General features: G+C 40.8%; 1 protein-coding gene across 2 annotated transcripts in view; it reads left to right on the forward strand.

Moving 5' to 3' along the window:
• The window catches only part of GALNT9 (polypeptide N-acetylgalactosaminyltransferase 9), a 200,429-nt gene that overhangs the window by 80,704 nt on the left and 92,037 nt on the right, over positions 1-27,688 (forward strand). For both annotated transcript variants that reach the window (XM_035340408.1, XM_035340407.1), the window contains 2 exons: positions 3,726-3,906; positions 26,387-26,553. In XM_035340408.1, coding sequence (XP_035196299.1) covers positions 3,740-3,906; positions 26,387-26,553 — 334 coding nt within the window. In that variant the 5' untranslated portion in view covers positions 3,726-3,739. The remainder of the gene's footprint in view (positions 1-3,725; positions 3,907-26,386; positions 26,554-27,688) is intronic.

Below are 27,688 nucleotides of genomic sequence, written 5' to 3' on the forward strand. Positions count from 1 at the left end.
TCCTAAAGTGGAGCAAAAGAGAAAAACATTATAATTTCCCTCAAAATGAAGCTCCCTGAAATAGTTTCAGAAATATTTAATGCTTTGTTCAAATATTCAATTATTTGTAATTATTCAAATAGCAAAAGGAGTTTTGTTATTTGAAATCAGTAACTGTAACACAACTCTTAAAGAGTTAGTCATGTTTCAACACAAACCATGGCTGTTTCTTTGCTCTTCAGGCAGGAAATTGTTTCATTAGAGGATTCACAGACCCTAAATACTCGAAATATCACGATACCCGTTTTTTGCTTACAGCTTTCTCCTTTGCACAACCCAGTTGGAGACAAGATTATATCAATTCCAAATGGTAAGCCTCCCTTGTGCTAGTTTCCCTCTGTCCCTGCAGAATGCAGAAATATAATACCAGCTACAAGTTGATCACTAACGTTACCCTAGTTATTTTATGATGATTACTGAAAGCAACAATGGGAGGTTCTCAGAAATTTTCAAACCATTTTACTGGAAGAAAGATTCATAAGGTACATTTCTACAAAGAAATGTGAGCAATAAAAAAGAGTAGTTTGGAATGCATGAAATAAATCTGTTCGATTTTCAGGGGGAAAATACTGTTTTTCAAGATATCATCTTGAGCTAACATTAATCATTTAGAGTAGGAGCTCTTGGTGTGTTTATGCATTAATGGCAAACTGTAGGTATCATAATATTTGTAATAATTAAAATAGAGCCAGTCAGGACTGCACCAGAGGGTTACAACCAGTATCGTAAGTCCTGGCCAGATTCAGCATGCTCAGTTGTGGCTCCTAGTAAGCAGTGATTCAACACAGTGCTGTGATTTGGATTTGTCTCTGAGTAAACTGCTGCCAGTTCACTGCTATTCAGCAGCAAACTGTGACTCATGAGCTAGCGCTCATGGTCAGAGGTCTGGCTCAACTCTGTTTTTCCTGAGAAAGGAGAAATCAGGCTTTCAGGTGGGCTAAGATCAGTCTAAGATCACAAGACTCTTACCCCCCCTCTGCTTTTGCACAGAGGAGGAGCGTGGCTGAGCCAAGTATGCAAAGACTTTCCAAATGCTTCTGCAAATACCTTGAGACAGTTCCATCATTTCAAGAGTAGTGTAGTGCAATGAATGAAAATTATATAGATATCTGAAATAATCATAAACTTTGGAAACTTTTAGCTTACTTTTTTTGAAGCTTTTGCATTAGATTCAAATTGTCTGAGTTTTAGTGGTTTGTGTTGTCAATTCTGTGTGATTTATTTTATTTTTTATTTTACTTTTTTACCAAAAGGGTGATGAGTCAGAATAGTTGCTGTGCTGGGACTCTACTCAGTCCCTCTGAACTGATATCTTGCATTCCTCTTGTTCGTTTTGTGACAGTATACAAACAGTTTCCTGCTTGTCTTTTGGGTTAGTTCCATGCATTACTGGAGGAAAATGTGGTTGGGAGAGGAAGGCAGCCTATGTGGCCTGGGAGGAAGAGTAGTCAATAAACAGTGGGAGGGTTCTGTTTTGCATTACCAAACACTGGGGGATGAGTTATCAAAGGTGGTCCAAGATCCCAGTTTGGTACTGGGACTGAGTGAAGACTAGAGCTGTCTACTGATACAACATTCCCTTGCCTTGAGCGTACCTTTCATTTTTACTGGCATTTTGTTTCACTTACAGCTTTGAAGAAGTTCATTGGTGATTAATCAGCATCTCAATCCCAGTGGCTGGGTGCTTTGGTCTTTTCTCTCTGCATGTCCTAGCAAAACAAAACCATGTAACAAGATTCTGTTATAAAGCTTCATCTTTCCTGTCACACCTGGGTAGCCTATGGGGTTTCTGCTCATTATTCTCTGCTTCATCTCACTTGCTAGTGACACCTGGAGCTTACCTCCCACACACCCCTGAAATGAGACCGTGGTTGCGTGAGCTCCTTGTTTTCCCTTCTTTTCAACAATTCACTAGGCTTGAGTGCTTACACCTGTCTGAATTTTTCAAAAGCTTGGCCATAGCAAGGATGTTTTTCTGTAGGGCTCTCTTTTTTTTCCTTCTTCCCTCCTTTCTTGTCATGCTAAGACTCATGATTTGCTCTGAGACAGTCCAGCCTTTCAGTGTATGGTGATGTGAAACATGAAGAAGGCATCAAAGACACAAGGAAGATGTCCTGACTTGGGATCACTGCTTTATGACGTATGTTTGTCCGTAGGGGATGCCTAAAATTCAGTACCAAAATTCTGAAGTACTGCAGGTACTCGGTCCTTTTATGTTCAGGCAGACTCTTTGTAGCGTAGCATTTAACCCTAGCACGAGATTTTCTCATAAGCGTCTATAGTAGAAAATGTTAACTTTACTCTCTCAAACCACTAAAGAGCCACTGTTCCTCTGTTCTGTCCTTCTGTGGTTAATCAGAGATGATGGAGCTTTAACAAGTGAGGACAGTGTTAGCGATGAGATGCAAGATAAATTCCTGCATGAGGGGCTGAATTATCACAGACCGTATTGTGACTTGGAGAAGCCATTCTCAGCTTTGTGCCATCTTGTTTGTCTGTTGCTAAAAATGTTGACAGTTTTTCTTTTCTCTGCCCTTCTCTCCTCTGTTTAATTATTTATTTGAAATATTAACGTATTCATTTTGAAAAATTCTTAATTTGGAAAATGGTGAGCAGGTCAAACTCTAATTGTCTTGCTCTGCATTGCAAATGATTTGGAGGATATTTACACATTTCAGTATGGTATCGCGAAAACTACTATAAATAACTTTTTAGCTTATAAGGACTTGTTGATAGTCAGCCTTTTGGAAAGAGAAGCATTGACATTAAACGTAGGGTATTTGAGCAAATTATTTTTCAGAATTCAGCACCAAATTAAATCCCTGTTGCCATGGAAGATGTTCTTGGCAATGTGATCATATGGACATTTTTAATGTCTGTTTCATTTTGTTTTAAGTGTATTTTTGAGTTGAGCAGTAACATACTAGTGAATAAAACCTATCAGATCAATTGTTGACTGGCTAATGTCTTAGCACTGAGCAATGCCAGGTTAATTGTTTTAGCTCAAGTTTGTCCAAACTTTCTGATCCCGTAAACTTTATAGAGCTGAGTATCTTACACAGTATACATTTTCCACTTGGCATAGATCTGAAGGATAGAGAAAATCTGGAGCAATTCCAATTTCTACACATATTCCTTTTCCATCTCTCCTGAGTATGTGAACTTCTGCTGGACTTCATAAAGTGATCTAGTTTATGTAATGTTCAGTGGTGGTAACTGTCATTTGACCACGCTCAGCAGGAAGGGTGCCTAACCCACAGAACAGGCCATTATGGGAAGTGGTAAGTTTGGTAACGGTTCCCTAAGACCTCTTAATATGAGTGTGTTCTGATTTTGTATGTTTCAAATGCAGATATAGTGAGATGAAATCAAGGATAATTAGCCATTTTGAAATGTTTGGAAACAAGATTCCTGTTTCCCCGGAATTATGCAGGAAAAGGGGAAACTGTGAAAGCTGATAATTACTTCTTTATAGTTTATTCATTTGTAATTATGCAGTGATAATGCAAGATGTATTGATATAGGCTTTGGTTTGAAAATCTGAGGATAATTTCTGCAGAGCCATGAGGGTTTCAGATCTGTGTTTTATGGGAGTTCAGATCTTGTTCTCTAAAAACTTCTGAGGTCTCAGAAGAGCTTAGATCCATTTCCTTTATGTTATCATTCATTTTTTTTCTTCCATTTAGGTCTCGCAAAGCCCATGGGATTAGTTGAAGGTCCAGGAGGCTTGGGCCAGGGAGGAATGGCTGCTACCCTGAGAGATGATAGCCATGAATCAGAGACTAAATATGAAGAATATGGCTACAATGCCCAACTCAGTGACAGGATATCTCTGGACAGGTCCATCCCTGACTACAGACCAAAAAAGTAAGTTGAATTCCACATTATTATTACCGCAAATGATTGATTGTTGTTCTCTGGACCCTTGATGGCAATTATTTTCTACACATCCCTTCCTGGTTAGCCTGACAACGTTCAGTCATAGAAACATTGGGGTTGGAAAAGACCTCCAAGATCATCTGATCCAACTGTCCCCCAACCACCAATATTACCCACTAAACCATGTCCCTAAGTACCACATCCAACCTCTTCTTAAACGCCCCCAGGGACGGTGACTCCAGTTTAGTGAAAATTAAAAAGACCAACTGCCATCTCGAGCATGAAGTGCTGCATCAAATGCATAGCTAATTCTGTGAGTAATGCATTAATATGCACATTCAAGGCCTCAGATCAAAAATTACTTGGGGACATTGATGTTCAGTGGGTTTAGTTCACTTGGAAAAGGCCAGGTACGACCAGCTGAGCCCACCATCAGAGATGGGAGCCTTAGTCTGCTTCTTGGAGTCAGGTGCCATGGAAGGTGGGGCAGTGATAACAGGTACTTTGTAGACATTTAATACAGACAAATAAGAACAATCCCTAGCAAATCTGCCTTCTCTTTAGTTGTACTTCATGTTCTTAGATTTGCTTAGTTGGAGTCTACTGTAAGAAATGTGAAGTGTAATCCATCAGGGTCCTGTAATTGCAATTAGATTTTTTTGTCTTTGGAATGTGTGTATATTTTTATTCTGGTGTTATAGAATTCACATGCCTGGGTTATGTTTGACAATGGAATTGTATGTTTAAGATTTGTACTGGTTTATTGTGTTTTTTATAAAATGCCTTTTAAATCTTCTATGTTTATGTCTCATCTTTCAGATGAGACATCCTCTCTGTCATCCTATGAATGACAATCAGCAATGTCTTAATGCAGAAGAGATCAGCAGCAATGCCTAGTTACTCTCAGGAGACAGAATTGAAAAGAATACTTAATTAATTTCTAATAATAATCTTCAGTTTTAAAAAACCCACTGGGGCTCCTAGACACAACTGAAAGTTAAATAAAAAAATATCTTATTAAGTGGAGAGAAAAGTTTAGCCAAGCAAAACAGCTGTGCTCTGTGAGTAGATTGCAATTGAATTAGGATTTTAGGCAGTTCAAGCTGCCAAAAACAAAATCCAGCAAAACAAAACTTCAGCTTAACCACAAATTTTGTTAGCTGTGTTACATATTAATCTAATCTCAGAAGTATTGACTCAGCATTTTTCTCAGATGCTTCTTATTCAAAAGAAAACCTAGATTAAAGAGGTGTGGCAAAGAGAAAAATAAAAGATACTGCTTATATGTCACATTTGTGTCAATGTATCATAAAAATCTACCATGAAATAATCCTGGAAAAAAGGTAGTATGTGGTTTTCAGGCAAATATTTGAGCTGCACATGAGAGCTGGTTCAAAGTCCCTTAAAATCAGCGTGAAATTTTTCAAGTGAACCTCAGCGAGGTTTGACCTGGCCTGTTGTTAGCTGCTGCAGTCAGGTGGATAAGAAATGAGAATGCTCTACCAGGAAATAGAAAATCAAAGGTTGCAAAGCTTGAATATAGCTCAGCAGCTCTGGGAAGGATGAGAGCGTTTGCAATGCAGTGATGTCTCACTTCAGGTTATACTCTTCCAGAGTTTTACCTGGAAGCTTTGATGAGTCATTCAGAGAAGCTGTTTGACATGCTCATTTTGGTAATCTTGTCAGGCCATGCTGCATGAGTAACTGTCTGAGGTACTGGGAGAACAGCCTTCCCTTTGGTGTTAACGATCTTGAGATGGTTCTAGTTAGACCTCGGTGCTGGAATCGAGTCTAGATACTTACGAGTTACAAGAAAACCCTTCCAATTAAAATTCCTTTGAAAAATGAGTGAAAGTTTGGGGAAGGCAGAAGCTCTTGTTATATGAAGAGCTTTATCCACTTGTACCAGAGAAGATTCAGCTGTCATTCGGTTGCCATATTCTATTAAAAATTTCTGCTGTCTTTCTCATGCGCAGCATCTTTATTTTTTTGTCTCTAACACCTACAGATGCACACATAGTCAAATCCAGGCTCTCTCGGGAGCTCTCTCTCATGTTGAGAGGCAGTTTTCACTCGCTACTTGTGGCACATATTTGCATGCCAGAGGCCAGAACAGTCAACCTCTTCTTATTCACCGTGTAGTACGATGTCTGAATGCTTACTTAACAGGTGATAAGTGTGCATTGTAGCCACAAGGCAAAGCTGAGTTTGACTTTCTGCGTGGTTTAGATACTCTGCTCTAATTCTGTACTGGAGACAACTAAATCACCAGATCTTTGAGATAAGCTCTAGGAAATAGCTATGGGAAAATCACTCTTTGTCTGACTTTGCAGCCCTTCTCAGTCTGCTTGTCATTTATATTTGTTATTCCCTCTATATTCCATTTTTAAAAAGGAAGGACTTTTCATTTTTAAGTTGAGAAGCAGGGTAGAATTAATGCCCAAGACAATGCATGAAGTCCATGGCCAGTCTGTGAGAAAACCAGAAAAAAAAATCATCTGGATTGCATAGACATGATTTATGAAAGTAAACATGATTTTGCTATACAAATATGGGACTTGTAATAAACTAGGCTTAGTCTTCTTTTAGAAGAAATTTGATCAGAAATATCATCTTTTGGTTCATTTTGTCTTTGAACTTTGTTTATTTTTGAACCATCTTTGTCCGTTATCATCTTCTGGTAGAATAAGCATTTTCTCCCATCCTCTAGCATATCTTCAGTAAACACACAGCACTATAATTGCTTTTCAGGAGGTATTTTCATCCCCACACAGCAAATTAAAGTAATAATAATGTTGCACTAAAGAGGTGCACAGTCAGGCAGTGGTACCGAGAAGGCTCCGAAATTGGAGTCACCTCCATGTCCTTCCATTGCAAGCCCGGGTGGAGAGTCAGGATGCTTTCAGGATGCTTTTCGCATGCACTCGCATCCTGCTCTGCCTTTCTACCTGCTGCCAGTGCAGATAATGCTCGGAGCTCAGAGCCCTTCCTTCAAGATAGGAATCGCTCAGTCAGTGCAGGGGACAAGAGCAGATTTTGTGCATGTTGTGTTTGTGTGCCAAATCGGAGCAATGACAGTAAATAGCTTGCTTGTGATTACAATTCACACAATAATTACAAAATTATAGTTTGATCCTAACATGGTGTAATAAATGTCTCAGCTTTTTCTTCTCTGATATTGCACCTCCCACAGTTTGAATGCTTGCCCTGTCTCTCTGCAGAATGCAGACAACCCTGGGGAAAACAGTTCAAAAACATACTGTGAGTTGATATTTCAAGCTATGTTTAGTTTCAAGAGACATGTAATATAGAGCTGTTGCAATTTTGTTTTATAAAACAATGCAAAGCCTCCCAACACTTTGTGAGTTTATTCAATGTGACCTTGAACAGTATTTTTCATCTTTCATTAAATTTCACCTAAATCCAATGTGCTGATTTAAAAGTTGTGCTGATGATCTTAGCATATTTTTTTAATTCTTAAAAGTGGCTTTTTGCCTTGAAGCAGCTGAGTACTGTGCAGCTGAGTGCTCTGGGAAGATGCAGGGGCCAAGCAGCAGGAATGAAATGTGTTTGAGTTCAATGTGGAGCAAAATACTCGGGATTTTGTTATGCTTGATGGATGTGTATGTACAAATGTTCTGCTAATAATTGTAGTATTGGAGTGACCTGAGATTTTGTTTCATTTACTCAGAGAAAAGGGGTCGATATCGTGTTGGTATGTTAAAATACATGAAAATAACTGTAAAATAGGGGTCCAGTTAGTACTGTTATTAACTATATAAATTCCAGGGTAAATTTTATAGAAGTACTTATGAAATCTACCTTAATGCTAAAAGACTTTTGCAGGATTATTTTTGTTGCAAGGGAACTCTTAATGCCTGTGATGGGATTATTTTCATCCTGTGCCATATAGGCACATATCAAGCTTGAAAAAAAATTTCTCAGGTTAAGAAGTGTCAAAAGAAGGTAGGGAACAAGGAAAGTAGTAAAGGTCTCTGCATGTCCCTGCTGCAGCCCCATTTTTGCTCCTCATCTGCTAAATTTTTTCAAGGGCTATACCACTATGGAAAATATGTTGTGGACAGCTCAGAGTGTTTAACATCCTGATCTCTGTTCTCAGCAGTGATGTATCAGCAGGACTTTCTAGCCCTCACCAACATATCCTATTTCCTCTGCACAGCGGAGGAGAAGCCTCTCTTGTAAGGAGCAGGTTATTTTTCCCCTGGAAACACATGGCTAAGCTAGGGCTTGCTCTGTGATTCTCTGGGTTATTTAATGGGCAAATGTCATTGGATTCAATTCCATTTATGTTCTTCCATATTCAGAATGAGGGTTGTGATGACGTGAACCTGAGTAATAAGCACAGTTAAGGTCAGTATTGTCCAGTGGCCCTTCTGTATATGCATAGGGAAGCATAAGTACATCTGTATCAGTTGACTCTACCGATGTGTATAGATGTAGAATGGCCTTGAATTCTTCCATGGGCACGCTGTGAAATGTGCTAGGCTGCATGCATGCTCTTCTCACCATAATGTCAAAGGGACAGTGTTTGAATAGTCAAAGATAGGTGTGGAGTAACACAGCTGAAATTGACGGACATCTCGTGCTTGGGAGTAGAAGTGCTCGGAGCCAACCACCTAAATCCCTGCTTAGTTGTCTGACTTCGAGTGACTTAATTTGTTAGGGGTACTGAGAGCAAAGAGAGAGAGCAGGGTTAGCTGGGGCATGTTGGTTGGGTGCAACAGGCTCCAGGAATAGCTGCAGCCATCCTTTTGCCTATAAAACCCTACAGGATTTCATTCAAAGTCCAGGGGAAAGGCCCCCAAAATTTCCAACACTGTTTATTTTGCAATGTGGCACCCTGGAAAACTGGGAAGTGTCAGATAACCAGATGTTTCAGATGTAACCATCTTCTCTCACATTAACATCAATTCCCCTGTTCTTTTTGGTGCATGGGCTGGATTGCAAGAGGTTGAATTAAGCAGGTTGAACACCTGTAAATCTGGCATTCTCTAACTTTCTAACTTTGCAATTTAAATAACTTTTGGGGATTGTCTGCATGCAGGCCACATCTACACATACACTCACATGCACTTGTCAAAACCACTTGCTGTGATGCATTATGCATACTTCTGAGAAAAGTTAATATGATCCTGGAGCTTCCATAAGGGCTAAATTGGCTTTTACAAGAAATTGTCACTGCTTGGTGAAGATCTTTAATTTAACTGATCTTTTCTGTGCAACCTGATGCCAAGTGCATTGTGGCAGTTCAGTGCTGATGATAATACCGATATATGGATTCAGTCTGCTGGCTCCATCAGCCAAAGAAAATATTTCTTTGTGTTATGGTCATGGATGTTTGTACTGAGAAAATTCAGCCCTAAAGAACAAACTTATTAATGCTGAGGCAACTCAGGTCTTTAGCCATAAAAAGCAGAAGAATCCAGGTCTTGAGGAAATTACTTTCATTTATTCAGCTCTTGTATAGAGGCGAGCGTTTCTGTAGCTTGCTATAGACATTTCACAATAGCAAGGGGATTGCATCTCCGGTGCTCTGAAGTGTAATTAACGGTTCACTCCACGCTATAACTAAGGAAGAGCTTTTTTAATTACCTATCAGAAAGGATTCTGGAATTGACCAAATAGTGCTATCAAGGGGGCAGACTTAGTAAATAGACATCTGATTTGTTCATTCAAGGGTTTAATAACAGTAGCTCATCCAAGGCCAGTCACTAGAAAACAGCCTTTCTGTGGGAGATTGTGCTTCAGTGATTGGGGAGCTCAAGCCTTTGGAGGGTGCAGGGAGCTCCCCGTAAATTTTGACCCTTTCTTCAGGCTTGTAGAGGTCTGTGGGCTCGCTGTGATTTTTGCGGCATCCGTCAGCAGCTCTTGAGCCACATCACACGTGCGTTTGCAAGCTCTCTGTCAGGAGGGCCATGGCCCCTGCTCGAGGCAGCTGGAGCGGGCACCTCCTCTGCCTCCGTGTTGGACGGCCCTGCAGGAGCAGGGCAGGGAGGCAGATGGCTTTCAAAGAGCGTCAGCTTCTGGATCAGTGGATTGGAGAGGGCTAGACCTGGTGCTGTTTGATTTTCTCCACCTCTGTAGCTTTCTCTGCATCATGACCCACTTTTCAAATGCTCTGGGGACACCGGGTGTTCTTCGCGCTGCTTAGAGAAACGACAGAAGAATCTCCAAATTAAAACAGACCTTTAGGATTCTTCCCAGATTAACCAGAGCGCGATGTAATGGGCCCCTTTGCAAGAAACATTTGAATTGGAACAGATCCATAGCTGTTCAGGAACCAGAATTTCTGATTAGCAGAAAACGGCAACCTAAAACACAAAACCTGCAAAAACCCTACAAATATTCTTGTCCTGGTTTCAGTTAGGACAGTTATTTTTCCTCCTAGTAGCTGGTAGGGTGCTATGTTTTGGATTAGGATGAGAAGAGTGCTGATAACATGCTGATGTTTTAATTGCTGGAGAGCAATGCTTACACTATGCCAAGGACTTTTCAGCTTCTGGCTCTGTCCTGCCAGCTGGCAGGCTGGGGGTGCAGCAAAAGCTGGGAGGGGACAAACCCAGGACAGCTGACCCAAACTGGCCAAAGGGGTATTCCATACCATCTGACGTCGTGCTAAACAATATATAGGGGTGGCTAGCCGGGGTGGGGGGGGCGGCTGCTCGGGGTTGGGCTGGGCATCGGTCAGCGGGTGGTGAGCAATTGCATTGTGCATCACTTGTTTGTACATATTATTATTATTATCATTATTATTTTCTATCTTAATAAACTGTCTTTATCTCAACTCACAGGCTTCACTTTCCCGTTTCTCTCCCCCATCCCAGAGAGGGAGGGGGGAGGGTGAGCGAACGGCTGTGTGCTGTTTAGCTGCCAGCCGGGTTAAACCACAACAATTCTGTATCAGGCTGAACATCTTCTGTAAAGTGATTATTTTACAAAATTGTTTGGACCAATTACACATTTAGATTCCCATGAAAAATTTAGTTTTAAAATAATGACTTTTCTATCAATATTCTCTACCAACACTTTCAGATTAATATCAGGTTGAAGTGAAGTGAAACATTAGTTGAAATTAAACATTTCCTTTTTTCAGCTTGGTGTTTCACAATCACGGTGTAGGCAGAAGTATATTTTAATTTAAGTGAGGCTACTTTTTTAATGGGAAACTTTTCAATGTTGGATTACTTTCTTTGCACCCATTGCTAATACATCTAAAAAAAAACTCTTAAAATTCAGAAAGTCCATTTTACCCATTCTGCTTGCAATTATGAAGTTTAAGCAGAGAAAGGGAAAAACAGAGACAGAAAACGGAGTGGCCAGAATTATCTCTGGGCAGCAGCTTGGGCTCATTTACTGGACAGAAATTGTATAAGAGATGAAACTAACAGAAGTGTTTTAATTAGGTCCCAAATCAATGTCCAGATGTGGATTTTGAACGGAGCAAAGGGAGCAAGTGTGTATGTGTGCTCTGGGACTTTATACGGACCTCAGCCAGCCCTGACAAGTTGCATGGGTTGGACATTTTCTTCGGGCTGAGTCCCTGCAAAGAGCCCAGGCACCCTTGCGCACACGCTGCCCTGCGTGCACAGCCGGTGCTGCAGCTTCCAGGAGGGGTGCTCCAGGTGGAGCTGATTTTCGGGTTTTCTGTTGTGCCCAAGAGCAGCAGGGACTGGTGTGCCCCAAGTAAATCCCAGTGCTGCTTTCTCTGCAAAGAGCTGGGCTCTGACCAGCTGCTGCACAGTGTAGTGCTGTTCAGTGCTGTAGTTCTGACTCAGCTCATTTGGGATATCAGCTGACAACCTAAATTTGCTCATACTGCTGCCTCTGGGCCAGTTGTGCTTATTCGTGTATCCCTTTCTATGCCAAAGGCTTATCGCTGCATTTTGAGATGTTTCCTGCTTAGATGCAAAGGGCTGAGGCTGAAACTGTGCAAGCCCACAAAGGAATGGGAGAATCACTTGTTCCTTTGGCTGGGAAAGGGAACTCCCTGCAACCCACAGATACTACCAGTCAGACCCTGCACTTTACAGCCGGTGCCCTGCAATTGTATTCTGCCTATGTAGCCCTCACTGAGACCCGTAGTGGTGATTTGACTCTATTTATAAAGGTACTGTAAGTCTTCTCCCAACCTCTGTTGGAGTTTTAATATAATGATACATTAATTGGAATGTGGATTTAAAACTGTCTCCAGCACCTCAAGTTACCATTAAGTCTTTGAATATTCAGTTAGGTATTGAATTTCTCCAACAAGAAGACTGACTGAGGAAGAGACTAACACTATGACCACATTTTCTAATAATAATAAAATAAATCATTGAGCAACTTTCCAACCAGTGTTTGAGGCCAGCTGATCATCGGGATGGTTCTCAGATTGCCCTTGCTTGATCTCATACTGCCGTTTGCAGTAGGGCAGGAGCATGCAGTAGGACCGTGAGAGTGCCCAGGCTGCGCTAAAGTAATGCTCAGCTTCCTGCTCTGCTGTTCGTACGGGTGGGTGACCCCCTGGGGTACCAGAGTTTTCTGCAGGGCATGGCTTCTAAGCAGAGCTGGGCTCCGTTCTGTGTCCATGGTAGCAGCACTGGATGCGTGGCAATACCTCACAGTTGTTTCTGATATGCAGTAGAAGTTTTCTCTGGCTTCTCCCATCAGATACATTATTGATTCCCTTTTGTTTAGTACTAGCTGACTTTCCAATTAAGTAGTGACTTTAATTATACCACAAGGCATGCAACATAGATCTTGATTATTAACACTAGTCCATTGGATAATGAAAGGAGGACTAGCAGGTCTAAATTAAACAGAATCATAAAAATGAACAACCTTTTCCAAAAATTCATCTTACATTCAAATGCAGTAATTTTCTTCTTGTTACATTTTTGCAGTGTCTTTGTGTATATTAATTGTTGAAGACGAGTTCTGCATGACTGTCAGCATTAATAAATGAAGATTTAGTGGAGGCTGAATTTGATTAACTGGGGAGCATGAAAAATAACTGATTGCAGTGTGGTGTTTAAATGCAGTAAGACTGGAAGCCATTCCCTGCAATTTGTCTGCACCAGAAAGTACTTTTGAATACATGAATAGCTTACCTAAGGTGGGTTGCATAACACTGACTAAAAATTAGACATATAATTTAAAGTGGTCAGCTAGGCTGTCTTTATATTCAATGGAGCAGGAGAAGACATGGAAGCACTGCTGCAGATGTGTAGTATGTAATGTCCTCTGAAGGTCTTACGCTCAGCAACCTAGGACAGTCAGTTTAAATGGAGTTCCAAGTAAATCCAGTACAAAATGTTAACAACTCCAAGGCATAAAGAAACAAGAGGGAATTTTTTATGAGTAACACATGTTGAAGAATGACCTTCCAGCGTGGGCAAGCTGGACGAGGTCCCCACCCAGCATAAGGCTGGAGGCAGCATGCTTTTCAGCTGGGAGGAACAGAAAAGATGACCAAGAATATGCTTTGCATACTCAGTGTTTCTTACAGAACATAAACTAAATGTGTCTCATGTAACCTGCGCCCTTACAGGTGCCTTAAACACAGTTTAAGAGTGTACTAATAGAGCGTACTAATTTTCTGAACTTGAGAGTGACAATATTGTCATAGCAGGAGTATTTTCCCCTTAAGAAGGGTAATTGTATATGTATCTGTGTTGCAGAAGCACTGCTGAGGTCCAGCAGTGACTTGCAGCCATCTGTCTGTAGTTGTGGGCTGGCAGTGTAGAGCTTTTCATTTCCCTCCCCTGAGCCTGTGGCTGTTGGCTGCGCACTATCAGTGCTGGGGAGAAGAGGATATTCCTGTAAATTTCTGAACTGTCATGTTGTGTTACATTCCCTGGTATTACATTACAGGATAAAAAGAGGTACCAGAACAAGCCAGGCAATGAATTCAGGGCTGTATTATTATTATTTTTTCCTTTTATGTCATCTCACCTGCATCTCTGTTACACTATACATGGTGTTCTTCTTATAGTTTTGAAGAAGTTCTTCACATGTCTTTAGGTGAAGTTGCTCCCCTTTCCTAGCTTAAAATGTGCAAATTTAGTTCAGCTGACAGTAAGAAGTATGTATTATCTCCAACTGCCTTTCTGATGTAACATTAAAAATTAGCTAATTTTGGTACTTGTTTTAGTTGGATGGGTTTCACAGTATTAAAAAGTCAAGGTTTCAGGTCAAATAACATAAAGGCTTTTTAGTTGTTGTTTGTGTCTTTGTGATAAAAACATGAACAGGTCAAAATGTCAGACAATTTACTCTCCATCTGAAATAAAACTGAACTGTGGATTCCGAGTTGATGCTGTTTTGTTTTAATAGTGTCGCTTCTTGTTTTGCCCATGTCTCTTGTTCTGAGTGAATTTAGTGCTAATAAAAATGAGAGACTCTTAAAACTAGCCTTTGCCAAAAGTAATGGGCTATCGCAGTGTAGAAAATGTAAGCACCCTGTCTTGGTTTGCTTGATCTAGGTGCTTTCCAAGGTTTTGTTTCTCTGAAACAGCACCTGCCACTTGGGGTGTTTGATAGTTTTATGATGTTGAAGTATGGGGGCTCTACTCTCTGTTTCTCTAGCTTTCTGAAAAAAAAAATAAATAAATAAAAGAAATCTCATCTTCTGTTGTATTACCTCTAAACTTTGTGCTATGGTCTCAAAAAAACAAACCAGAGTCAAATGAGGTCACATTGCCGGGTGGAGGTCTAATAGGTGCCTCCCATGCAGTCTGTGCACTTTTCCCTCAACTTCTACCAAACCAACTGGCTATCACAGTAAGAAACGATTGCTCAGCTGGAAGCGTGCCATTCTGACCTGCAGCCTTTCGGCTACAAGAAATCCTGCAGCAGTTCAAAGTCCCCTCCTGGACACTTCTGAAATGTGGTGCAAGCCCTGAGGAGCAGGAGCCCCAAGCCTGTGCCTTGATGCCCCTTTCCTAAAGCCAGTACCAGGCTGATCTCGGTCATCTCTGTTTTCTGTCTGCCTAGGAGTATATAAATGACCCTTATGGAGCAGGCAGTTTGCAGTATGGGTTACTAAGGCTCAGAAAACCCACTGTCTGTGTAAGTGTATAAGAGTGTGTGAAATGTGGTGTAAAATCAGATTCCTGATATCTGTGGTTCTTGACAATTTTGTGTGTTGGGAAGAATAGCCTTGTGAGCTCTGGGGAAACTCAACTGGGAAATTTAATTTTTCACACAAAGCTTGTGATGATACTTTAACAAGCTGAAGTATGGTCGAGGCAGGGTTACTGCAGACAAGAAGAGCATTCTCTGTGTGCCTAGTGTATCATCTTTTTCATTTAGTGTGCAAGTAAATGCCCTGTCTTAGAAAGATGAGTAGCCCAAGTTTGTAATTAATGAGAATTGGAGGCAAAGTTCCTCTTTGCCAATAAAGTGATATGGGTTGCAGTTTCTAAAGGTAAGAATCTTCTGTGTCTTACTGTGACAAACTTTGGTATATACATTATTATATACATGAAAATAACATTTGGAATATGATGCAAATCAATATGTCTTATCTCCCCTCCCCAGAAAGAAAGCTGGGAGGCCCTTGCTCAGCAGAAGGTTAAGGGTAGTGAGAGAAGAGCAGGCAACATTATTCTCTGTTTTCTGCAGAGAATTATAATATCGTCAATACATCATATAGGGATCACTTAAGCAGTAAGAAGAAGCCATTCAGTGGAGGAGAACAGCAGAGCTGGCCACCATGCAGAAAGACATCTCTCCTAATATATCTGGATTAAACAGAGAAAATGAGGACAATGGCCATGCAGACATCAAGCAAAATCCAAATTCCCTTGGTCTAAGCAGTGCTCCCACAATTTTTAGTGAGTGCGTGTGGTGGGATTTATCAGTGAGGCATTAGACAACTTTAAATTACAGGAGATTTCATCTAATTGTGTATTGCTTATGCAGAAAGCTCTCTGTCGCTCAGCTCCTAGAAATGAAACCCCGTGGAGCTGCATTTTACCTGTGTGAGATGACTCTGGATTGTCAACCAGTTTCCTAATTAGTTTCTTTGCTTCTTTGCTCCAAGGGATGAGTATATTATTTATTCTATGCTTCCAGACTTCTGTTAGTCTGCATTTATGTATTTTGTCTTCAAAATGACCTAGCACTGGGCTAGCCTCTAGGGTAGCATGAAACATACCTTCCTGGCAGAGATGGTAGTTCAGACTTGACTAATGGTAAAATAATATTAATAGCAGCAATAATAATTAAAACAATAAACTAAAATACCCTTGGGTGCTGTTGCTAAGTTAGACTGTACCCCTAAAATTCCAAAGGAAAGGCATAAATTTTAGTTATTTCTATCCACAAAGTGAACAGTTGTCTCATTCAGCAACTGGAGTAAGCTTTCATCTCCCCCGTGGATGTTTCATTAGGACGCAGTTCTCCCAGAGGGTCATGGTGCAGTTTACATTAAACTCAAGATAAAAATGACATTGAAGCTTTGCTCCTGTATTTTCTTCACTGCCTGGAAATAAATACATGACCTACAGCTAGTTCTGTGGCTTATTGCCTTGGTGTTATTAACCCAAGTGTACCCAAGAGGCGGGGAATTTGTGTTCTGTTTGCTCGGAGAGGAGCACTCAGCTCCTTTGCCTGACAGATCAGGGAATCTGCGATTCGTGGGGGGAAAGTTTCTCTACGAAAAGGCTTGAGTAAATAGTCTGGATGAAACAAGTTGAACGTGTCTGTCTATAGATAAGGGATGAAGAAGGGCATTGTTGTGAATACAGCTTCAGTCTGCTGGGCGGGTGGTTAATGGAAATGATCTGTTCTTCTACTGCTGAGCACTTAGTTCTAGGTTTCTTTCTGATGGCAAACTAATTTAAATCCTCAAACACTGAGGGTGTGACTTTAAAATATCTATTGTCCTATAGGAAGCAGGAAAAACCACCAGACAGCACAGAGTAAAAAAAGGAAATCTAAGCAGACAGATTTGGGCAGGAGCAGTGTGTGAATACTTGTGGTGGTTTAACCTGGCAGGCAGCTGAGCACCACCCCGCCATTCACGCCCCCACCACATGCACACAAGGATGGGGTGAGAAAAAACATCTTTGTGCTATCAGCATCATTCTCATCCTGAATCAAAAACACAGCACCATACCAGGAGGAAAATGAGCTCTATCCTAGCTGAAACCAAACCAGGATGATACAGACATGCTACAAAGCCCATAGCTTCTTGGAACCAAGAAGATACTCGTGTACAATCCTGGCCTGCTCAAATTCAAAATCACACTTGAGTATCTTGCCTGGTCTAGGACGTGTCTAATTTCTATCAACCTGAGTGAAAAGAAATCACATGCTGGCTGTTTTTTTCTGAATCAGGATAAGAGCTCATAAATATAAAAATTCCCTATATTGTTGAACTGTTTTAATGCTATAAAGTATGTGCTCTAGATATTAGCTTTGTGCTAGACAGAAAATGTTGCTTTGTTTTTAAAGAAATGTTTTTATTTCTAAACGTAACTAAAATTAAATTAAAATTCAAGTTTTCTGAAGTGCCTGAAATAATTAGAAGGTAAGAAACTGTTGTTAACATTTAACTTCTAAATGCGTGAAATTGTTCAATACTGTGCTGTTCACCTCTAGCTAGCCTCTAATTTAAACAAAAGCTGTAAAAGTGCAATTAGGCTCCAGTCCAATGAAGCACTTAAATATGTTCTTAGTTTTAAGTGTATGAGTAACCCTAGTGAAGTTAAGACATGCTTAACTGCTCTGTTTGAATAGGACATTTTGCAAAGTAGGTATAACACTCAAGGAACCATCCTGCGAGTATCACTGTAATGTGATGTAATTGCCCCATCAGCACTTCAGGATCTGACTGCCCTTAGGTTTTCACAAAGCTATGTTTGCCCAATGGTTTATTCTGTAGGGTCCTGACCCAAAGGCCACTGAGATCTTCAGGTGTGCTCCATCATCTGTCATTAAAGAGGCTTTGCTGGGCAGTTTCCTACCCCTGCCTACCGAAGGAAATACATGTAGCGCATGCACCTTCATTTGTCCTCTCTGCTTGACTCTGAGACATGCCTTTTCATAAACACACTGCTCCTACTGCCAGGTTCTCTGCTTGATCTCATATAAAGCATCTAAACATCATGGATTTAATACTCCCATTTTCAGTGCTAAATCAATGTTCTTTATGCATTTGTTCTTGGAACGCTGCTGTGTTAGAACTATAATTCTTCCCACATACCATAAACTTGCTCTGTTTTCACTCTGACAGAAACTGATCCATTAAAAGCAAGGGGAAACACCCCGTGACTACAATTGAAACATTTCAAGGCCATTGCTTTTTAGGCAAATAGGCTTCTACATCAACTTGGCACACTGAGCGCTGGGATTACTGGAGTCATGACCCTCCTTGCAGCTGCTGGGACGGGGCAGCATTAAGAGCTTCTCATTACTTTTTCAGCAGACAGTGAAGGGATGGGTTTCTGCAGTTTACGTCTGACCTCCTGTTTGGTGGTTTACTCCTCCAGCCATCCTGTATTTGTACATAGGTAGGAAGAAACATTCTGCTGCATAACTGGATTTGACCAGAGATTAAAGCTGGTCTCCTGTGAAAGACACCAGAGCCCATTAAAGATAAGATTGTTTGCCAAACGTTGTTGTATGTCCTCCTGAGACCATAAAAAACATTGTTAGCTGAAGTAATAGCAGAAAATGATTGCATTCCTCTATCCTCCTCCTTACCACCACGCTGCAATGTGACAGCAAACCTGTAATGAAATCTGTGAAGAGCTATGCAGCAGTTACCTTGAAAACTCTTTTTTATTGCCCTACATTTCTAGATAACAGTGATACTCAGCCTCTGTCCAGCACCAAGAGCACCAGCTGAGGGATTGAGATAGTCAAAGTTAAATAAAAGTATCTTGAATTTTTAACATTAAATACTTGCAGTAATTTTTAATAGTCAGGGATAACTTTCTGTATTTACATATCATTATCTGAATAACAAATAGCTTCAAGGATATGACAAACTGTTCTGTGCAAATAGAAAATGGTGAGTTTACTCATACATTATTTATTGAAAACTATTCCTCTAATTTTATCCACTCCACTATTTGTTCTCTTAATCTGGAATGAACTTGAATTGTGATGGGTGAAACTTTACTGTAGAAGGTGGTATCTTAAGACATGTAGTCCATTTTTGGGCTATCAGAAATGCAGCTGAAGAGCTGACTCCACATTGCTGCCTTGGGAGTAATGACCCTTGGTGGCACAAACAAGAAGCAGTGCCATAAGGTAGAAGCTAGTTTTGTGAATGCACCCTAGAAAACATTTTCTGGCTTCTTGAATAGCTTTTTGTAACCCTTCTCTATTTGAAATATGAGGTCTTAGTTTTGGCAAAGTACTGAGATGAGAGTATTTTCTCTCTCCCATATAGAGAGTGTAGTTCCCATAATCAAGTTCGAAAAATTTGTGCAAAAGGTAGTATTTTCTGAATATATTTTGCTGGTAAGAACTTTGAATTAAAGAACTGTTATTGGCAAATTGGCAAAATTCCTTTGGTTTTGCTTTTATTTAGTATCTCTTCATTGTCTTCAGTGATGGTTACCTTGCACTTGATCTCAAGATCAGAAAGATCCCCAGTTGCAAAGCAAAACTTTGTAAGACCACCATTGTATGGACAACTCTTGTCTAGTTTTTATTTTTAAAGGATGCAAGCTAAAAAATCCAGTTGGAACAAGGGCCAGAATCTTTCAGAAATCTTGAGCACCACTTGACAAATCTAAACAAGCTATTAATGTCTAATAAATCACCTAAAATTAAGCAGAATATGTATTGCTTGAAATTTAGTTGGGATCTTTCTTAAATGCAAGTCTAATGCCATTGAAAATAAAGTCACATGGGGGATACATTTTCTCTGGGGATTTCTGAAGAGCATTTGAAAGCAGATTTCAGCTTCTCCATTAATTTCCAATCAGCCTAATGCTTCGTGCATCCAGCCACAGGCAGATCTGAATGGGCACACTGGGGGATAGACTGGAAATTTCTTGCAGATGGTATTTCAAAACATATTAGTTACCAAAAAAAAAAAAAAAAAAAAAAAGGAAAATAAGGAAAATACAACAGAAGGATGTGAGCATGAGAGTTTAGCCATTTTTGCATTAATAAGGGTGCTTGTTTTAAAACCCATTGGAACTAGTTTTAGTGTGTTTGTATGTATAAATTGATATGATTATTAGACATGACGGCATGGTTATGGTATTATTTGCATGAGGAAAGCCAGAAATATCTCACTGAAATACAGAGACTCTTATTTTATGCATGTGGCAGCTACTTTTGAGGAGTCTAACAATCCTGGATGTAAGGGTTAGTAGTCTTTGCAAGTGACTTCATGGTGCATATGGTAACTATGCATGTAGATTTGCCCATCGGGCATGTATTGGCAGTTCCCAAGGCTTCTCTCAGTTTACAAACCTGATACCTGTGAAAACATTTTTTGTTAAAGTTGTGCACAAGTTACTGTAAAGCTGCAATTGGCCTGGACTAATCAGTTCTCACCACAGCAAAGACAAGTGAGCTTCAGAGTGGTTGGTAAGAACTAGTGTACAAGTTATAGAAAATATGTTTGTTACCTTTTTTATCCCATGATTTGTTTCTGATGAATATTAAGGGAAGCAATTCATTGATACAGGAAGTATTTGAGATTAGCACAGAAGCTAAGGGTTCAGCCTGAAGTGTTTTTTTTCTGATGAATGTGGGTAATTTTTTTATTAGCCTTTTGGGTGCAGAATGAGGAAAAATGCATCAAGGAGGCATTAGAAAAGAGCTGATGGGAATTCTTGGAGCACAGAGTAGATTTAAGGTCTATGTTTATTGTTACCCTGAAAATGACCATTGATATCACTGAGGACCAGACAGACTATTTTAATTGACTTGCCTTGACTGCCTTTTAATATGAAGCACTGAAATACTGTGGGATGAGGAACAGACATAGTTTGTACTGAAGAACAGTTAAGGAGGACCCTAAAAATTAATGGATACAGGAAGTCTGTTAATGCCAAATGTCAAAATACTGACAGGAGTGTCATAGTGCTTGCAGAGGTGGAGAGAAAACTATCTCAATTTATTTAGCTGTCACTCAAGGGAGGAAAAACATTCTCTTCCCAAACCCTTTGTTCATCAGTGTTGACGGCTTTATGGAGCTGCCTAGACTAACAAGCTCACAGCACCAAGCAGAATTGCATCATATCTTGTATCTGCACTTCCCCAAATAAATTCAGGAAAAAGGAGAAGTTGATTTTTCTTCTGTATGATAAATCAAAGTGAGGGCCATTCTGTAAAGGGAACACTAAGAGGGCGTAGCCATAGTGAAAAGGTATCACCTGACCAGAATTCTGAGGATTTTTCTGAAAGCTAATGTGCTTCTCCTTTTACCTGACTTGTAAATACAGTGGTCCTCTTCTCTCGAGATATGCAGAGTATCAGCGCACTGCTCTCTTGTTCAGTTGTCTTTTCATTACTTGATTCCTACCGAATGCCATCCTCGAGCTGCAAAACAGGAAGAGAAAGAAAGAGCAAGTCTTGAACTCAACCATTTACTGATTTTTTTTCCTTTCAGAAAGAGGAGAAAAATCCATCCTCAGTAGAAAAAGAGTATGTCATTGCACAGTTAATGCCTTCTGTTGAGAAGGAGAATTAATTAGGAAGGAGTTGGAGCCCTCTGCCTGACAGATTCACGATCCATGAAGCTAATCACTTTTGTAGCCTGTCATTTTATTTTATTTTATTTTATTTTGCCATGGACTGGTCAGCACTTGAGTCTCATGCTGGGAAAGGAGATATTTGTAATTTGTCACATTTTCACTGTTTTGCCAGGGCAGAACAAAAAAAGTAATGATAGCTTATTTCTGCATCTCGAAAGCTACTAATAAATCTAGCATTAGCTGCAAAAGCTCAGCAGATTTCTGGAGGGAAAAAAAAAAAAAAAAAAAAAAACTTCCTTCCTTCTTATTCCCCTGCTGTGCCTTTAAAACATGAACACAGATTGTTCTGCAGCTTTCAAGGCATGGAGCATATTGGGGCTCTTTTGTGCTAGGACTGCAGAGGAGGTTCTGCATGCCCAGTCAAGTTTGTGAAGGAGGGAAACCCACAGTCCTCTCCATCCCAGTGGTTCATTGGAAAAACATGTCTTGTATTAAATACTTTAAGATTCATGATGCAGCTTTAATTTTGTTTGCATTTCTTCCTGAAGGGTAAAACTGTCAGAAATCTCTAAATGTATTGCCTAATCCATTTCTAAACTCAGTATACTAAGTTCTACAAGCAAAACTCATTTTTTATATTAGAATGTATGCAGAAAAGAGAGAAAGCAGGAGAAAGAGAGGAGGAAATCTTTCTTTTGCTTGGTAATCCCCTGAACTACCAGCACAGCAGTAGTGTCAGCTGTTTACAAAAAATAGTGCAACTCAAGCGGACTGTAAGTCCTGCTGATAAAGAGAGGTCAAGTTTTTCTGTTGGATTGGATGCAAGTAGAAGAAATACAACAGTTGTGGAACGAAGGTTTAGAGAAAATAAAATTTATTTTCCTTTTCTGCCTGCAAGCTCACAGAGCTGCCATAAGCAGGCTGATGTTCAGCTGAAAAGCTTTTGTTTTCTCATTGTCCCAGTTTCTAATCTGTGACCTTTTCTGTGTTAGTACCTGATTTTTTTCCAAAGTTCTGGACTGCCAGCTGAAGAGCCTTCACTCTTGTACTTTTTGCTCTTGTGCCTGCAAAGACAGTGCTCATGGTTGGGCTCAGGGGGCTGGCTCAAAAATGTTCATTTAAGGAACTGGTTCAATGCAAGGGAAAGAATGAGTGAAAATCTCTGGCACAGAGGAAAATGATCTGACATCAAGCTCTCTGTCATGTGCAAAGGATATACCTCTGGGTTTCTAGCCGGGCTCTGCATTAGGGAATGTAGAGCAAGAATTCTCAAAGACTCTTCCCAAGACAACCGCAGGATGCCTCCAGTTTGATGCTTAGTGTGTTGTACAAAAGGCGCCCAAAGGGCTGTTTCACATATCAGGTCTAATCCATCCTTGGCTGGTCCATGGAAATGATTAGCTGTGGCATCATCAGCCTCTTCTTGGAATCACTAGTCCTAAACCTATGCAGTGGTGTGTTTCTCTACAGCATGGACATCTGCCCTGGAGAGATACTGCTCCTTGTGCAGCTCTGAAGTCCTTTGCTGATGTGCACTGAGACAGCTTGCAATAGTAATTCAAGATCACAGTAATACTAAACATGATCCATGCCAGGCCAACTTAGACCACTGTTAACTGATGCATAGGTTAAATCTATGCTTAAGTTCTCCCGCAGATCAATAGTGTTAGACAGATGTTAATGAGGTCAGATGTTAGACAGATGTTAATTCGGATTTCAATACTGTAATTGTCCTCCCTCTTTTGATAGCCACAGTCCATAATGTGATCAGACCTAGTGCAGATAAATAAAGAGCACAGCAGCAGCCGCTCCCTTCCCTGGCAGGGTGCTGGGCTGGGTGGTGCAGCTGTGGGTTGGAGCAGGGCAGCCAAGCCCTGGCTCCCCTTGAACACCCCCATTTCACCCAGGACACCTCTGGAATGACCTCTTTCATGACTTCATACCTCCTCTTGACACTCTGACTTTCTCAGCTCTGCACACAGGCACAAGGGACCGGATTCTCCGTTGCAATGTCAGTTGTTAGCACCCAGCCAGAGCGAAGCTGCAGAGGCGCTGGAAGGGTACGGTGGGCACGGCTGCGCGTTGATGGTAGAGCATCTCTGCGAGTGACTTGCTAATGGCACAGTTTGGCTCCAAATGTCAGCTGCTGGTTAGAGTTTCTTGGAATGAAGGAAGTATTGACTGTAAATTGCTGTGGCTGGGATCTAATTACCAAATACATTGGGAAGAGCTTGGGCAGCAATCCAGCAAAGCACTTAAGCACCCAGTGATTTTTAAGGAAAGGCCCCTGACTGGGATTGCTGGTGGACTCAGACATCATAAAAGGTGTTTGTTAGTAGACCAGTACTTTCTGCTGACTGCCTCAGCACATCCATCTCATTTTCTGAAGTGACTTTAGGAGTTGGGAGTTCAAGGTTGACTGAAGTCTTCAGAAAATGAACTCCTGAATCACTGCTCTAGATTGAAAAGTTTACTCAGGGGAATAGCTTCTTTAGCTGTTCTTCATCCTTGCTGTAATAAACTATGACAGCTTTTAATCCACTGCTCAATCCTGAGGTTTGTCTTGGCCCATCTGGATGTTCCTGCCGTAGCTGTGTTACCCAAGATATCCTATTGTGTGATGGTTGGAGCACTCTCTCCAAATAAAACATGATGCAGTGTTTCAGCTATGTCCTACTGACAGAGGAAGGGGAGAACATAAGGAAGGAAGGCTGCAAGAAGAAATGACAGGAGTGACTTCACCCAGGAGAGAGAACAAATTCAAAACGGCCTTTTAGCAAAAGCATCCAGCGTGGCTGGGGGATCTGCACCAGGTCTTCCAGTCTGCTTGCCAGGAAAACAGAAACTTCTTATTCCTGAAAGATTCAGCGAAAATGTGATGTGAAGACAAAGGAAGACAAAGGAAGCCCAGCCCGAACCACTGAGGTCCTGTGCTATTTCAGTGGTTCCCAATCTTTTCCTAGGCAGAATACTTCAGTCCTCTGCACATGCCACTCTGCCTCTGATGTCTTTGTTCATCTTACTGTCCCTCTGCTTGTCCCTCTTCTCTCCAAGTGCTGCTTTGGCTGCCCTCTCATTCCCACTGCACTTCTTCCTCCTCACAGTTTCCCTGCCATCCCCAGACTTCAGCTGCATGGTTTCTTTGCTTCCCTTCTTCCCTGCCAGCTTTGAGCCCACACGCAGGCCCCCACCAGGACGCTTGGCCTGGGCTGAGCTCTGTCTTCCGCCTCGCTTCCACTGGCAGCTCACCCGCTCCTCGGTTACCAGCCTGATTTACTGCCATGCAATTTGCTATGTCCTGCTGATAGAAGTGAGGCTCTGAAGCAAATAGCTGTCAGATCAAAGATGTCCCTCATCAGGGGAAATCTTGCAAGGTCCATGCTTTTAGCTGATGGCTCTTTCATGTTCCTAAAGTATTCTTAATGTACTTCTTTGATATGTTGGTGTGGTCAAGAGGAAAATCACATTCAAAAAGAAATTCAAAAAGGAGCATTCGCACCTCCTGTAAATCTTTGTCCTTCTTCCAGGTGTATTTTTAGATTGTGTAAGAATGCAGTTTAGCCAAGAGTTTTACACGGTGGTCCTCTGTGGCCACCAGCAAGCCGTTGGTAAGCAGCTACGGGAATGCTGTAATCGATGACAGGTACTCACATCTCTGTGCAAATGGTGCTGGGATGAGAAGGAATTACAAATAATCACACTTTACTAGAATTCATAACTGATTTCCAGAGGTTAACCATCAGTCACATGGTTGTCATCCTCTCCACCCTCCTGACTGCTGGTAGTGGAGAGAAGCAGTGATCATTCTGCCAAAATAATGAGCAGGAGGTCAGGAAGTGTGATAAGAGCAGGAAAAGTCATTCCCTGTAATACAATTAGCAGTATTTTAGAGAGCAGGTTCAGTAATTTCTGTGGTAATTTGGAATGGCTTTTGACTGGGAGAAGAGGTAGGTAATTATTTTAAGTTAGCCTCTTTGCTAGTGGGAGAGAATTTCACTGAGGTAAGGCAGTGTGGTGATACATGGGGCATGGACTGGGATAAGGCAGTGTGGTGATACTTGGGGCATGGACTGGGATAAGGTGGTGTGGTGATACATGGGGCATGGACCCCCGAGCCCCCCAGCTCAGGAAGCAGAGATTCTGCACTGTGCTGTGTGACTTTACCCACTCCCTTCTCCAGGCCTCAGTTTTTCATCTCAGCATGGTCTTCGGTAACATGCATAAGTGGGAAGTAGCTACATACCAAGATGACACCACAGATGAAGCAGATTCATTTTGCAAATGTTTCAGTAGGTACGTGTCTGTTCAACAAACATCGTGTGTTTGTTACTGCTGCACAAGGCACAGGATCAGAAAGAAGGGAAATGCTCTTTGTCTGGGCAAAGGCAAAGTTTGTTTGAGTATGTCCTAGTTTTAAAAGTACGAGTTCTAATTACAAGTTAGCAGGAGACTTTCTGATGGGTGCCCTTGGAGCACAGGGCCCTCTGTTGTGGGCCCTCTTCAGGATATTCTTGAGCAAAGTCATTAATACTCCTTTGTTTTTCAAGAGAAGCTTTTAACCTTCCAGAACAGAGATCCTTAAAAATCTGTGTGTGTACACATACACTTTGCTTTACACTTGGTTGGTGGAAACTTAGCTGTGCCTAGCTATGTTGCTTCTTTTCAGCTTTTACTCCACCTTTCTTTGGGGTTAGAATGAAGAAAGTCTCCAAGTGCCTATATGCTGGAGAGCAGTGGAGAATAAGAGGATATTCTTCAGTGGCTGCTTGGGTTTTAATTCTTTTTTTTCTTTTCAGGTGCAAGCAGATGACCTACCCAGATGACCTGCCCCAGATCTCCGTGGTTTTTATCTTTGTCAACGAGGCACTGTCTGTCATCCTGCGCTCCGTGCACAGCGTTGTGAATCACACCCCCTCACACTTGCTTAAGGAGATCATTCTGGTGGATGACAACAGTGACAATGGTGAACATGCGTAACTTTTCCTCTAAGTTCTATATCCTGTGTCACTAAGGGACATGAAATATAAATCAAAAGGAGTTTGGTCACTTCTAGCTTACATGCATCTTTTTTTTTTTTTTTTTTTTTTTTTTTTAATGTTGGGATGAAACAGCAGTGAGTCGCTCTGTGTTTAAACACAGCCAGAGGTGGAAATTCAGACATGCAGCCACTGTTTTTTGGCTAATAATCAGATCTTAAGTTGGTGTAAATTAATGAACTTCCCCTGAAGTCAGTAGAATTTGGAAGAGCTTGTGTTTGATGATGAGATGGTTCATTGAGCCACTTGCACAAACATGTCAGTAAATATTAACTATTTATATAAGAAATAAATATTATGTGGATAAACCCTGCTGATTTCATTGGAATCCTCACAGAATGAATGGCATTTGTATAGGCAATCTCAATATAGAAATTTCAATATAGAAACAACACTTTTCTCCAAGTTTTCAGATCCAGAGGAATACCGTCTTTAATAGACCAAAAGTTTAAATTCTGTTCCCAAAGAAATGTGGGGTTACAGATTCTCCTTGAAGATAGCTTCTTTTATGTGGAACTACAGTTTGCTCCTTCACATTTACATGTGTTGTAATGTCAGATTTTGAGTGTTTTTTTTGTTTGTTTGTTTGTTTGTTTGTTTTTATTGGTAGGAAATAAATTAGGCTATGAAAATGTAATAACAGAATGAGCACAAAGCGCATGCAACTTTCAGGTCAAGTCATTCATTAATGTAAAAATAGCACTTGGGTTATAGCCATCAAAATTCCAAATACTAGTGAGCATGTAGAGTGCTATCAATCAATATGTTTTATGGGATGGGTTGGAATTGCCTTTAGGATACAGATGACCAGCGATGTTGTTGCATTTTGTTATGTCTGAGACTTCTAGAACTGTCCAGCTTCTCAAGTCCTATTAAAAAAAAAAAAAAAAAAAAAGGCTGTTTTACCATTTCCTCCACAGCTCAACAGCTTTTTAAGTCTTTCAGTTTTTGGTCACCATTCTTCTTCGAAATGCCCAAATAGAAAAGAGGGTTGAGAGAACAAATCACTGAAACACAAATAATCCTCAGAACATATAGTTTTAAGAAAGCTTTTGTCCAATT

This window comes from Oxyura jamaicensis, chromosome 15 (genome assembly GCF_011077185.1).
Source record: "Oxyura jamaicensis isolate SHBP4307 breed ruddy duck chromosome 15, BPBGC_Ojam_1.0, whole genome shotgun sequence".
Taxonomy (NCBI): Eukaryota; Metazoa; Chordata; class Aves; order Anseriformes; family Anatidae; genus Oxyura; species Oxyura jamaicensis.